Raw genomic sequence first — 13,394 nt, forward strand, 5'->3', positions numbered from 1 at the left:
TAACAAGTACTCTAGCATCATGCAGGAGGAAGTGCGCAGTGATAGGATAGGTAGGTCATATATAACAAGTACTTTAGCATCATGCAGGAGGAAGTGCGCAGTGATAGGATAGGTAGGTCATATATAACAAGTACTCTAGCATCATGCAGGAGGAAGTGCGCAGTTCTAAGATAGGTAGGTCATATATAACAAGTACTCTAGCATCATGCAGGAGGAAGTGCGCAGTGCTAAAATAGGTAGGTCATATATAACAAGTACTCTAGCATCATGCAGGTGGAAGTGTGCAGTGCTAAGATAGGTAGGTCATATATAACAAGTACTCTAGCATCATGCAGGAGGAAGTGCGCAGTGATAGGATAGGTAGGTCATATATAACAAGTACTCTGTCTCTAGTATCATGCAGGAGAAGTGTGCAGTACTAAGATCTTTCCTTGGCAAATTTTCTCAAAGTGCCATGTCAAACAGAAAATACCACCTCTCCCCTTCCTTGATCATGATTCGTTAAAAGTTGATTTTAAAAAAAAACCGCGGCCGTGAACCGCCGATTTTTTTTCTCGCGTTTTCTCGCCAATTATTTTGTCTAATACCATATTGGAGCAAATGCCATACCAAATTTAAGAGTTCTTCTCTTATTTTTACATTTAAAGTCTTAAAACACACACCTTTACGAAATTCTGCGAAAGCTACCACCCTCTTTATGGTTCACATGCTATACTCGAGGCAATGCTGAACAAACTTGACTAATTTTATCTTACCCAGGTCGAATGGAAGATTTGGAAGATATGAGAAGGGAAGAGATGGAGAAGAGAAGAAAATTACAGAAATTAAAATCAAAGAAACGGTGACAAGCATAGATAATTATAGTTACACAGATCTTATATTACAAATTGTTGCGTGGATATGGCACAGAAAAAAATATATGCCTTTAACTTTTCCGCTTTTTGTTGTTTGTTTAATATTTTTTTAGATGCACTATCCCTGCTAAAGCATCCTAGACATTTTCTTCCTCAATGTTTGGCCAAAATATTTAATATAATAATCTTATTTTAATTTATTTCCCTCTGCAATGTTATTATGTTTGTTATTATTAATATAAAAAAAGTCATTTGTTGTCATACTGTTGTTTTTATGGCAAGGGAAAAACAAGATTATTTATTTTATTTAATTGTCTAGGTAATTAGATAGCATAATTTTCAATGAAGTAAATACTTGTTAATTATCTTGATATTTGATATGGATTTTTTTAATCTTACCCAAATATCCATGAAAAATGATGGCTTAAGAAAGGTATTGATTACAATTTATATTCGAATAACAGAGCCTATTTGTTTTCATACAGCAAATAACAAGGAAAATAATTGACACTTCCTGAGTAGCTTAGCTACTACTGAGGTGCAATGATATGCTCTGTGTGTCTTTTTTTGCTGATATGTGTGATACATAATATTATACATACATGCATAATCATTAATGAAATTCTAGTTTTTGTTTAATCTATTTAGTATTTGATAACAATTTACAACAAAAAATCAGTTAGTGATCTCTATTTAATATATACATTTTTAATTATTTGCTTTTCTAAATTTTTATGATATTATTAAAGATCTTTTTCTCTCAAAATTGTTACTTATTGAGATGTTTTGCTAAAGATTAGGTATTTTTTAACCAATAATATTTTTTTTACTTTTTTACTTTGTCTAAAAAAATGTATAGAAAACTATAAAAAAAAACTCTTATTTATTTGCCTTTATTTAGGCTAGCTTAATTTGTTATATACAACTTGTACTGAATAGTTATGTAAGGAAGACTTTTTATTAAGTCAATAAATAAAATTACAAGACTCTTTTGATAGTCGAAATTACTTAATAATTTTTTGAATGTTATCTTTTTGTGAAAAATTATGTAGAAATTTCAAATTCTTTGAAAGAATATCAAGAGCTCAGAAAAATTGTTATAAATGTAATATTAAAATGTTGTAAAATATCTTGTCACATGTAAATGTTTTTTTGTCAAACATTTATGCAGTTCTAAGATGTTTCACACTTTAAGAAAAATATTTTAAATTTGAAACTCTTTATACCGTCGTTAGAATTACATTCACATCAACTTAAACAGTTTATCAATACAAGATTCTTGAATTTTGTTAAACTCTCTTGAGTCTATACCTAGTATTTTATTAAACTTAAAATAGTAAACTGTGTTTCAAATTTTGAATAGTTTATTTTATTGTGTTTTATATGGTAGATCAATGCAAATACTGACACCCCTCTTCCCACAAGTCAAGTCTTATTCTGAAATTTATGAGTAAATATTATTATTACCACGTGATATTTTCTCCTAATTCTTATGTGTGAAATTCTTAAAGTAAATAATAAAAATTTCAAGAGGGGGGGGGAGGAGTTATGTATTTGCCTGAATCTATTATGAGGTTATTAAAAAAACTTTCTAAATGTTGGAACAGGATAATAAGTTTGGAAATAGACCTATAATAGTTACCTAATAATATTAACTAGGTAGGTACTAGTCATTTTAGTGAGTTATTATGGCAAAAAAAAACAATTAGTTAGATGGTTAATTGTTGAGACAATCTTATGGGTATGTAGTTAGCAATTTATTTTAAGTTAAGAAATTGTTTTTATATTCTATGGGACACAAACTTATTATTTTGAAACATATATTTAGATTCTTTTAATAACCAAAATGTAAAATTATTTTTGAAAACTTGTTTGCTTATTTTTTTACAGAGAATTATAATGTTGTTGTTGTAGGATCTTTCAAATTGAAAGTGTTTATTAAAATTGTTCTATTTATTTCAGAGATGAACGAAGATGTAAACCAACAGAAAATAATTTAAAGGGATAATTTCATGAATGGGATATTATTAGAAGTTTATGTCTTTATAATATTTTATAACACAATGATTTTTAAGAAAAATAGCTTTACAAGTTATTTTTTATCTTTTTAAATTTGTCTTACATACTCCTGTAATTTACGCCTTTCATCATACGTCTTTCATCATACGTCTTTAGTAGTAACTTAAACAATCACTTATAAAGTATTAAAATTAATATCCTTCATGGAACAACTACTTTAGATTATACAAAGAAATTGCTGATCCATTTAAATTCTATTATTCAACAGTGAAGATTAAAAGTAAAATATTTTAAAATGGCGGCATTTGAATTGGTGAATAGATGTGGGGAATTCTGCACCGACAGAGAAAAAAGAAAGGTAATGCTTTTTTTCTCGTATTCATTCGAAACCGATTAATTTCCGGTGGATTAGAACCGGTTCTTAGCCATACGATAAAATTTTGTCTAGCACCGTATTATATTCAGTTTTCTCCAGGGCTAAAGAAACTGGCTTTATCTTAAAATTGTACATTTTTTATCAGCGGAAAGATGCGAGAAATAACTATTCTGCTCTAAGATAAAGAAAAATATTTTTTTTCTTCTGTATTTACTATTTATTAAAAGGGAATGACTGTCGTAACAATTCTCCCTCTCCCCCTTCCTCCTGTTGCATGCTTATTAGTAGGCTCAGAATTATTTGCGGGAGGATAAGAAACATGTACTTTCCCCCTAGGCCCAATACAAAGCTTTCCAAAAAGTATCGTAATTAATGGTCATTTTAAATTACACATTTTTTTCAACCAACTAATACCTAACTATAATTGTGTTTAAAAAGTATAGAAGATAAGAAATATTTTTGTATTATCATTTCAGGTTTGGGGTATGGGAGTTCTGTACGTGTTAGGCTTCCCAATTCTGTTCCTTATGATCATTGTGGGTGGCTTAAAGGTAAGTTAACCATCATAGAAAATATCTCTGATAACAAAAGTATTATGTGTTAGTTTTATCATGCGACCCATCCTTATTTTACCTTTAATTTGAGCATTTATTTAAAACTAGGCGTTGAAATCTGTATAGTTATGCGAACGACGATAGGAAAGCGTTACCTGATATTGTTTAACGCGCCTGTTATGAGTCAAGGCATCCACAGACCCTTTATGTATTATGTCGCGCACCTGAAATAGCTGCATTAGGAACCATTTTAACGTTTTTTTATTATGACGCGGTGTTAAGCGCAGATTCGAACCTATCATCTTCCCGAAACCGAGCGGGTGCGATACTCGTTAAACGGAGTTTTGGTTAGACAATAGACATTCTATCAAGATATGCATTTTTACAGGCGGTGCCACCTGGAGAAGAAAATCCGTCCTGTCCTGCTGAACCAAATATGCCATGGTTTCTTATCATAGGTAAAAGTTATTATTATTGTTTTTCATGATTCCCTATTTGATTTAAATGAATATCCTATTCCATCCTGTGAATTTTTATCTATAATACAAAGTAGCTTGATGTCTGTCCGTCTGACCGTCTGTCCGTCTGTCTGTCCGTCTGAAGCTTAAGATCTCAGTAACCACTGAACCGATTGGGCTCTACTCTTCAGGGATTATACCTACTGGTCCTGTGATGGTTTTAAGCTATTTTCCTGGGGGGTGGGACACCCCAAACCCCCCCAAAAACTAAAAAAACCACCCCCCCCAAAATTTTTTTTTTACATTTTTTGTAAAATCTCAGTAACTGCTGAACAAATTGGGCTCTACTCTTCTGGGAATATATACTTACTGGTCCTCTGGTGGTTTTAGGCTATTTTCTAGGTGGGTGGGACACCCCAACCCCCCTAAAAATAAAAAAATCCCTATTTCCAATTTTTTTTATTTTTATTTATTTTTGTAAACAAAAACCAGTAATTGGGTTGGGGGAACCCCACTGCACCATGAGGCGAAGCCCCCATGAACCCCCCTCCAAAAAAAAAAAAAAAAAAAAAATTTCACCAAAAATTTTTTTTGGGCTTTTTGTAACTTTTGAAAATTGACATCTTTAAAAAGTTGTTGCAATTATAGGTATTAAATGAAATTTACAGAGGAGAGTTTTCAATTTTTGTGTATATGTGGTCCAATCAGTGGGACTATCAGAGCTTGCGCCGCATACAGGGTACTCGCTTATGCTCACCCCGTACGAGATATACGGTGAACAACCTGGGTTTAATTTTTACGAATTAAAATTTTTGTGCATACGGCGTACAACCTGGGTTTAATTTTACCAAAGAGTAATTCGGCAAAGAATAACTTTTTTGAAAATATAACTATAAAATTATTCTGGAGGGTTGACTTTCCATTACCTCATGGGGCGAAGCCCCTAGAGGCTAGGGGCGAAGCCACTAGTATTATTATAAAGTAGCAAGGGATTTTTATCTGTAGCTTGAGATAGTTCTCCATTTTGGGGACCGTCACATAGACCGCGGCGCTAGCCGTTTGAGATTTTGCTTCGTATAAACATAGAAATAATTCTCATTATTTTTCAGGTGGTGTTGGCATTGCTTTCCTATTAGTTGTCAGAATAGCTCTTAATAAATGTTTCAGGTATCATTTTTAAAATATTTTTATTATCTATAATGTTTTTTGCCTGCGTATAATATGATGTGTCAGTCGTTTCCTTAGAAGACACAAAACGAGTCAAAATATTTACCTAAACGATGCAGGTCCCCATAACCATACCATAGTGCATTTAAATGGTTGGTTGTCTATTAAAATTGATGAATTCCTTGAATTAAAAAAAAAACATCTTAAAATAATACCTAAGTATTTATTTAGGTTGGATAAATGTCTAGGTACATATAAAGACACTTAACACTTGAAAATGTTTATCTTATTGTTTTAGGTGCATAAAGAATAATGAGAAGTGCTGTGACGAGGTAAATATCATATTATTTCAAGTAGTAAGGTTTTTGTCTGAAGCTTAAGATTGAGTTCTCCTTTTTAGAGAAGCTTTTCATTTGTCGTAAATTGGAGACGGGTGGGAGGGGGGTCTTTTAGTGCTTGAAAAAATCTTTCTTAATGGTAACCCTCTTTTTTCTGTTTTATTAATTTCAATCTATAACTTTAGGTTATGGGATGTTTCTGTGAGTTTGGGTGCAGCATGGTTTATGATATCTTTTGTATGATTCTAATCGTACTTTGGATGATTACTGTTACTTGGTGGGTCTTCAGGCATAGGTAAATTTTTTTATATATATACACAATACATATAAAAAAATAAATAGCTCAGTATGAAGTTTGAACAGCAAAGAATATAATAATTAAAGATTCCTGGTAATACTAAAAAAATACATAAAAAGCCGTTTGACTGCCTTGAATACTATTGAAGACATTTTTATTCAATTTGACAATAATATACACATACAGGCTAAAGCAGCAAAAGCTGAAAAAAGATTAATATCAATATTATATATTTCAGGGTAGCAAATGAATTGTACGATCTAATTGGCCAGGAGAACTTAGATTCATTCAGGTGACATTTTGTACTTATTATAAATACCATTCTTTTGTCTTTAGAGTTTAGAGTCACTACTTTGGTTTTAAACTTAATTTATATTTTCTAATATATTTTACTTTTTGTTGTAAAAATGGAACAATTAGGATAATAAGATCCATAAAAGCGAAGCTAAACAAATCAGAAAGTCAGACAAACTAACATTACCAAATAAACCCGTGATTATAGAGATCCTTCAAGTATGATATACCTAATGATCGTAGGAATCCATATTCCAAAAAATCCAGTGAATAGGATAATTAGCCAAAAATCATCTTGTTTAAAATGAACTCACGGTAATTTTCTGAGTTGTACCTTGTTGTTAAAGGAATCATTATGCAAAGTTTCACATCATTAGGACAATTTTAACATACATAAATTAAAGACAAAAGATATCAGTTACAGACCTAACATATATATAGATAAGATTTTCATTAAAAATTAAGAAAAAAACTACCTATCGGTCTAATTTGAGTAGCATTTTTATTATATGTAGTTCAAAGTTTTGCCGCTAGGTGTCTCAATAAAAAAAATTTATTTGCTGTTTTGTCTTGGTTTAGCTATTAACAGCTAATAGATTTGCGTTGAATTTTATATTTTAATAAAAAATTTATTGCATGTGTAGGTAAACCTATTTTTTTTTTTAAATTTGTTTATGTCAAAGCTATTTGTTTGATTGAAAATCAATAGATATAAAATTGGTACATTGCATCAGTACGACAGACAAACATCCTACTACTTTATATAATTTAATTAATTATACTAGCGGCTTTGCCCTAAATAAAAGTAACATTTGTGGAGTCCTGCCAACGCGGGGCAATTATTCTGAAATTCGTCCTATTCTTAGGTTATTATCAAGAGAAATCGCGTCAGCCCCTAAAATAAACTTAACCTCAGTATTCCGAAATCATTAGTATGTCCGTTCGATTAACCCTTATTAGAGCTAGAGGGCTATTTTTTTGTGCAAGTCCCCTGTTTGATAATGAATTTCCGACCTTTTATAAGTCTAAGTCAATTTTCGCTTCCTTCACCCTTTTATTCAACAACCTTTGTTTTTAGGTCTTTTTTTACTTAAAAATTTCAAACGGCTGTAATTTTCTTATTTTTAAAGCTAGAAGAACAATTTTTTTCAGAAAATGTTTATCTTTATGTAAATTTTACATTAGAAATATCAAAATATAAATTTCAGCGGCCGCAGCTGTACTCGGCAGCTGCCAGCCACCGCAGTCGGCGGGAAAACGGCGGCGGATCTTTATGAAATTTTAATACGTTATGTAGACATATAAGAAAAGCTTAAGTTTAAAATTTGAAGTCTCTAAGTCAAAATTTGCGGCCACAGGAGCCTTTTAAAGATTTCTGGAGACCTGGAATATCAGGACCTGCAGGATCATACCTTGAACCTGAAAGGGACTTGAACACCTGTATTTCATATAAGGATGTACTACTAGAGGATATTTTAGTATTTTGGTATGATAAAATGCTTTGTTTTAGTCAAAAAAATAATTTTTGCTCTTTACCTGGATGACCCTGCCAGGTTTGCTGGCATCCTGTGCCCGCCAGGATGGAGATATTCAAAAAATTCCAACTCTAAGTTATGTGTCACACCCATACTTAAAAAGTCACGCAATTTGGGCTCTTTATCTTTCACACACAGAAAATGAGATAGAAAAAAACGGATAAATAAATGATCCCCTCCCCCCCCGACCGTTAAGGGTTAATCATATTGAAAGTAACACACAACTCATAATTATTAAACAAGGCCCTTTTTATTTCTTTTCTTTTATTTATTAGAAAATCTAGTCTCCCATTTGAATGTTCTTTTTTATTACCTATAGATTTTAAATTTAGTAACACTACATACACAACCCACCCTTTGATAGCAGCATTAGTTGGTACTATTCTTAACGTCTCTAGTATTATGCAGTTAGGTCCAGACTCGAAACCACAGGAAGCAGGCGCGCTACTGTGTACGCAGATGCCGCGTTATATTGTTATCATGTCTTATTTAGATTTTCTCTGGGAGATAACGATACAATTCACAACATCCAATTTGATAACCCTGAATTAGAATCTTATTGTGACAGGTAACCTATTTATGTTGGCTTCACTAATACTTCTTTTTTAGTAGCGCAGCTTCTTTATAATTCAAGTTGTCTGTCCTTCAGTCATGTCCATAGCCATGGGCATTGGGGCAATGTGATTACTTCGGCGGCGATTAAAGAAAAACAACTGTTTATTTTCCGTGAAGATTCCTATGAATTTCGATCATTTAGTCTATACATTGTTTCATCCGTCTGTCTTGTTAGTGATGCTTTAAAGAGATATACCTTATTTTTCAAAGGTTTCGGGTTTTCTTTGAATTTTTGCATATTAACTCTTTCTTCTTTTTTTAAAATAACTGTATATCTGCTCTATAACTCTTTTTGTCCACTTGTCCATTCCATTTTTTTCTCGCTACTTTTGTGTGATGTCATCATCCTTATTTTATTGAAGTTTATAAGAGATAATTTTATGAAGAGCATTTGATAAAAATGTATTTATAGGTACTAAAGAAACTTAGGAACTTCATGTTTCAGATTATTGTATGAAACTGCTTTTGCCTTGCTGGCGGCAGGTTGGTTGGTTCTGGCCGGAGCTTTTATAGTTTTTCTTATTGGAAAGATTTGCTGTAGCATTCTCTGCTGCGGATTATGCAGGTACTAGTTACATTTTGTATTTAGCAATATTACGAATTTTTGAGAACAAATATTTAAATTTTTACATTAGATTAAGCAGCAACCCATAAACAAACGTGGCTTTTGCCTTGGACGATACAACTTCCAGACAAAAAAAAGGTCAAATAATGGTTGATTGTCTAAAATAGTTGCCCTGAGTTGTTAGCCACAGCATTTAACCCGTAGTTGTACTAGCAACAATCTTTAGGTGTGTTGATCAAATACTTTTATTCATTAAGCAGATTACTAAAAAAAGGCTGTACTATGAATGAACTTGTTGTCTTGGGATAGCGTTATGTGCGTTGATCATAAGTACGTTAACTTGGCACATGAAAGGTGCTAAACAGATGAAACAACCCAAGATCTGGGATTTTTATCCTTTAGTTTGACACAATAATTCCTTACCTATTATATCCATCTTTAGAAAGGAAAGGCCAGCTACAGTTATGACAATGTATTATGGTCCCTTCACCTCAAATTCTCCTACTACAATTTCATCTCCTACTTTCCTCTCATGATTAATCTTCTCAATTGTGTTAAGTACTTCATTAATAGCATGCATCTAAAATTAAAATATATTAGGGTCTTGCACAGCAAAATTTGGAAACTACGGTTGCACAATATCTTAAACAATCATTGCATCACTTAATTAAAGAAATTGATGGGGCCATTTTGTCGTGATCAATATTATTTATGTGATAATTTGAATAAAGAAGTTTTATAAACGTTTTGGGATATTTGGGCCAGTTCGTAATTGAAAACGTTTCATTGAATCAGGAATGTAAGGGACAAGCCAATTGTCAATATACAGATGCACACCCCCTCCCTCCAAAAAAAAACAATAAAGTTTTGATAAAAGCACCCAATGTTTTTTGAGCCAACGAATGAGATTGTGTTGTTAAAGTTTTGGTACCAGCATTAGTCTATTTAAGTCCTAATTTCCCTTATCAAATTTTCTCAAATGAGTAACATTGAATAAAATGATGAGAAATACCAACCTCTGAGAGAGTATTTACCTCTATAATTTGGATGCCTTGTGGATTTAATGTTTGGATTTAGCTCCATTAAATGTTGCTAATTCAGATTTTAAAATCTTCCCCTTCCTCTAATAATTAGATTATTTACCTGTTCTATATTTAGAAACTTGGAGGGGAGACATCCAAGTGGCCAGAACGAGGAAGAAGTAAGATTAACGGATCCAGATCAAATAGACGCAAAACTGCCGCCAAATAAAAAAGATTCTGGTGTATATTTGCCCACAGATGGCAGCAAGGGCGGCAGTCAAGATTTTATATAGAAAAAAATCCTCCAATGGACCGAAAAGATCTCTGTAAATTATCTATCCAAAGGGCATAATTGTAAAAATACTTAAAATTAAAGACTCTGCATTGAGAGATTATAAAAAAGTTATATGTTAGTTGTTAAACCCCAAAAACTGGTTTTGAATTAGGTAATATTGTTTGTTTATAGTTAATATAGGTTTTGACTATTTTAGATAAAGTTTCTTTATTTTACTTTCTTATGAAACTGTTTTAATTTTTAATATTTTACAACCCTTGATATTTTATCATTTACCAAATTACCATTTACTTATTCCTAGTTAATAAATTAATTAGATTTTAAAATGATTCTATTTTAGGTATAATTTACAATTTGTTTGTTATATTAACATTTTTATTTATTAAAATTAACATATTAAAACTCATTCTGCAGCTAATACTCGTTTATTAACTATTCTAATTATCGTTTACTTAAGGGGGTGAAACGCGAATATATCGTATAACTAAACACATGAAGTAAATGCTATTTTCAAGTTTTTCCCTCTTTAATTTGTCTTATTATATTTTTACCCATTTATAGTTTAATTACTTTGCCCTCTGTACTGAAAACAAGTTTGTTTTTGTATTATTTATTATTAAGTGCACAAAGAATTTTAGTCAGTTGTTGACTTGCTAATTAGATACCCAAGCAATACTTTTTCCTTGTCAATTTATTCTCAGCAATAACTTTTAATTTTTTCAAAATATTTTATTATTTTGTGGAATATTGTTGTTATATTTTCATTGTTATATTATCTGGTGGTGCCCTAGTCTTACCAACAATTTTTAAATAAAAGAAAAGCATATATGGCGCATAAAGAAAATGATTTTCACCTTAATTAATCTCAATATTTAAGCTAGTTATTGTCAATCCATCTTAAAATGACTTTACCCTTTATTACATACTACTTACATAAAGTTAAATAGAGGTAATTTTTCTGATTAATATTATCCCTAACAATTATAGGCACTAATTATGAAATTGTAAATATTTGTAAAGTCTCAAATTGAAATCTAAATCTTGTGATTATTATCAAAATTATGCTGATATAAAAGAATACATTTATAGGCTGTTTAAAATACCAAGTTAAAACTAAATACTGCTGTAAAAAAAATCTCTGAATTCTGACACTTCATATACTCATATCTTACATTTTCAATTATAGCGGGAGACAGGATTCTTAAATAGATCTAGTTAGGATTTTAGTTATTATTTCTTACAAGCAGATATAAGGAAGCCAAATAGAAAAATTTAGATCTACAAAATTTAAATCTTGTTTGCTAAAATACTCTTATTCAGTGTTGTTCGTTTTCCCAACTATTTTCATCCTATGCATTGCTGAGTAAATGAACATGAAACATTTTAAAATTTTGAGGTTTATTTCGATTTGGCCTTCTAATACATGTGTCTAGAAAAATCAGAGAAGGAGGGGACATTGGACTGTTAATTATTATGCTACCCACAGTTATACACTGATATACAGCTATGATCTTTTATTTGGTGGCTAAAAATTTTGGGTACTTTTATTAAATCTTGTTTTGTTGGTTCAAACAAATAATTTTATTCTACATAAGGGGTAATTTTGTTTGTTGTCATTGGGGATTTCATTAATTTATTGTCCATTGTCTTATCCATCAAGATTCCTAAGGACACTACAAATGAATTTTTAGAGCTTTTTCTACTAAATACTTTGAGTATCAAACAATTCTGTCCACCCACTTTAATAAGCTCAAATACTGAATAAAGTACTTAGACATTTAAGAATTTTCTAGTATAACTTTTATTTGGATACTTAACCAATAATCGAACTAAAACTTTAAAGACTTTCAGCTAACTTCGACTTAAATTATAGTTTATGTTAAATGGCGTTATGAGAGGATTTTTAAAATAGAGAAAAATTTCTACTCATAAATTTTCTATTTTATAAATCTCTCTTCTTTAATGTTGTAATGCTGGTTGGGAATATGTCACCTGAAGATATATAACTTCCGCTATTCAGAAATTACCATAATGTTGATCATGATTCATACACACTGAAAATATATTACTTGAATATAGTAACAAGTGAATTTTTGTCGTCAATTTAGGTTGCTAATATACTCATCATATATAGGTGAATACATTCCTCCCTTGTCAGGCTAGGGAATGATGGCAAGTATCGTTAAATTAGCCAGCTGGGAGAAACATCTGACCAGGGTATGCTAGAATCTCTCACAATATTAATGTATTCTATATCCATTACTGTAAATAGGCAAAACCATTTGAAGCAGAATATCTTGAGGTGCCATATTCCTACCCATTAATGTAATGGACGTATTGTTTGACTTCAATGGCATCGTTACTTTTTTTCTGTGCCATTTGAAATCTTTCTTTTATTGCATAAAAGTACTTACTGTTGTTATTAAATGGTATATAGTTCATTAATTCTTTTTTTTGTTGGCTTTTTAGGCCTTACAAAAAAAAGAGTTACTTCTTATTTGAACCATGAAGAATAAGATACTTTGAAATAATGTTTTTTAAATGCTTAAAACCTAAAGACAATCTTTTAGCAGTTAGAAATTTTAAAATATGCATAATTACAAAAAGCTTTCTGCAGTAAAATTAAATTGTTACTTTTTTAAAAAAATGCTTACATCTTTTTTAATGCATTCATAGCTTAGAAATTATATTGCAATAAACCAATTGAAATAAGGCTGCCCTTGAAAAATTTAAATATTTTTGAACTTGGACAGTCATTTCAATAAACTTCTTCATGTATTGTTAAAGAAAAATTAAAAACATGACCTAAATTAAAGTTTCCGTGACTTTTTTGTGATATTTGGTGAACCTAGAATTTTTTTCTAATTTGTATTTGGATTGTGTATATACCATATAAACCTTAATAAAATATATAAACATATCTAATGTTTTTATTCAATCTTAGATGTAAATAAAGAAATTAATTAAAACATTATTTTTCTCGTAATATTGAATCAAATAATAT

The 13,394-nt window shown here is 30.8% G+C and overlaps 2 protein-coding genes across 6 annotated transcripts in view; both read left to right on the forward strand.

The window, feature by feature from the left end:
* LOC145335016 (uncharacterized) overlaps window positions 1-2,817 on the forward strand; it is a 30,651-nt gene extending 27,834 nt beyond the window's left edge. Inside the window, exon 17 of the mRNA XM_080180691.1 lies at window positions 760-2,817. Within this exon, the coding sequence (XP_080036817.1) occupies window positions 760-845 (86 nt within the window). The 3' untranslated portion in view covers window positions 846-2,817. The remainder of the gene's footprint in view (window positions 1-759) is intronic.
* On the forward strand, window positions 2,815-13,310 carry LOC145335017 (uncharacterized). 5 transcript variants are annotated; one of them, XR_013885122.1, is made up of 12 exons: window positions 2,815-2,854; window positions 3,093-3,231; window positions 3,726-3,800; window positions 4,192-4,261; window positions 5,371-5,428; window positions 5,727-5,760; window positions 5,952-6,061; window positions 6,303-6,356; window positions 8,387-8,461; window positions 8,954-9,073; window positions 10,232-10,541; window positions 12,411-13,310. XR_013885122.1 is itself a non-coding variant. In XM_080180692.1 (11 exons), exons 2-11 carry the CDS (start codon window positions 3,169-3,171, stop codon window positions 10,386-10,388), a joined length of 816 nt encoding a protein of 271 aa, XP_080036818.1. In that variant the 5' UTR covers window positions 2,815-2,854; window positions 3,093-3,168; the 3' UTR covers window positions 10,389-10,716. The 5 variants fall into 5 exon arrangements, 1 of the variants encoding a protein (XP_080036818.1); XR_013885123.1 differs by having other exon boundaries at window positions 12,798-13,310; XR_013885124.1 differs by having other exon boundaries at window positions 12,902-13,310.
* The last annotated feature ends 84 nt before the right edge of the window (window positions 13,311-13,394 follow it).

This window comes from Acartia tonsa, chromosome 13 (assembly GCF_053477335.1).
Source record: "Acartia tonsa isolate MP-2025a chromosome 13, ASM5347733v1, whole genome shotgun sequence".
Lineage (NCBI taxonomy): Eukaryota > Metazoa > Arthropoda > Copepoda > Calanoida > Acartiidae > Acartia > Acartia tonsa.

Excerpts from the sequence above, each read along its gene's own strand:
- LOC145335017 (XM_080180692.1), top strand. The coding sequence starts at position 3,169 with ATGGCGGCATTTGAATTGGTGAATAGATGTGGGGAATTCTGCACCGAC. Across the intron at positions 6,062-6,302 it reads TGGTGGGTCTTCAGGCATAG|GGTAGCAAATGAATTGTACG; the intron begins GTAAATTTTTTT and ends TATATATTTCAG. Across the intron at positions 9,074-10,231 it reads CTCTGCTGCGGATTATGCAG|AAACTTGGAGGGGAGACATC; the intron begins GTACTAGTTACA and ends TTCTATATTTAG.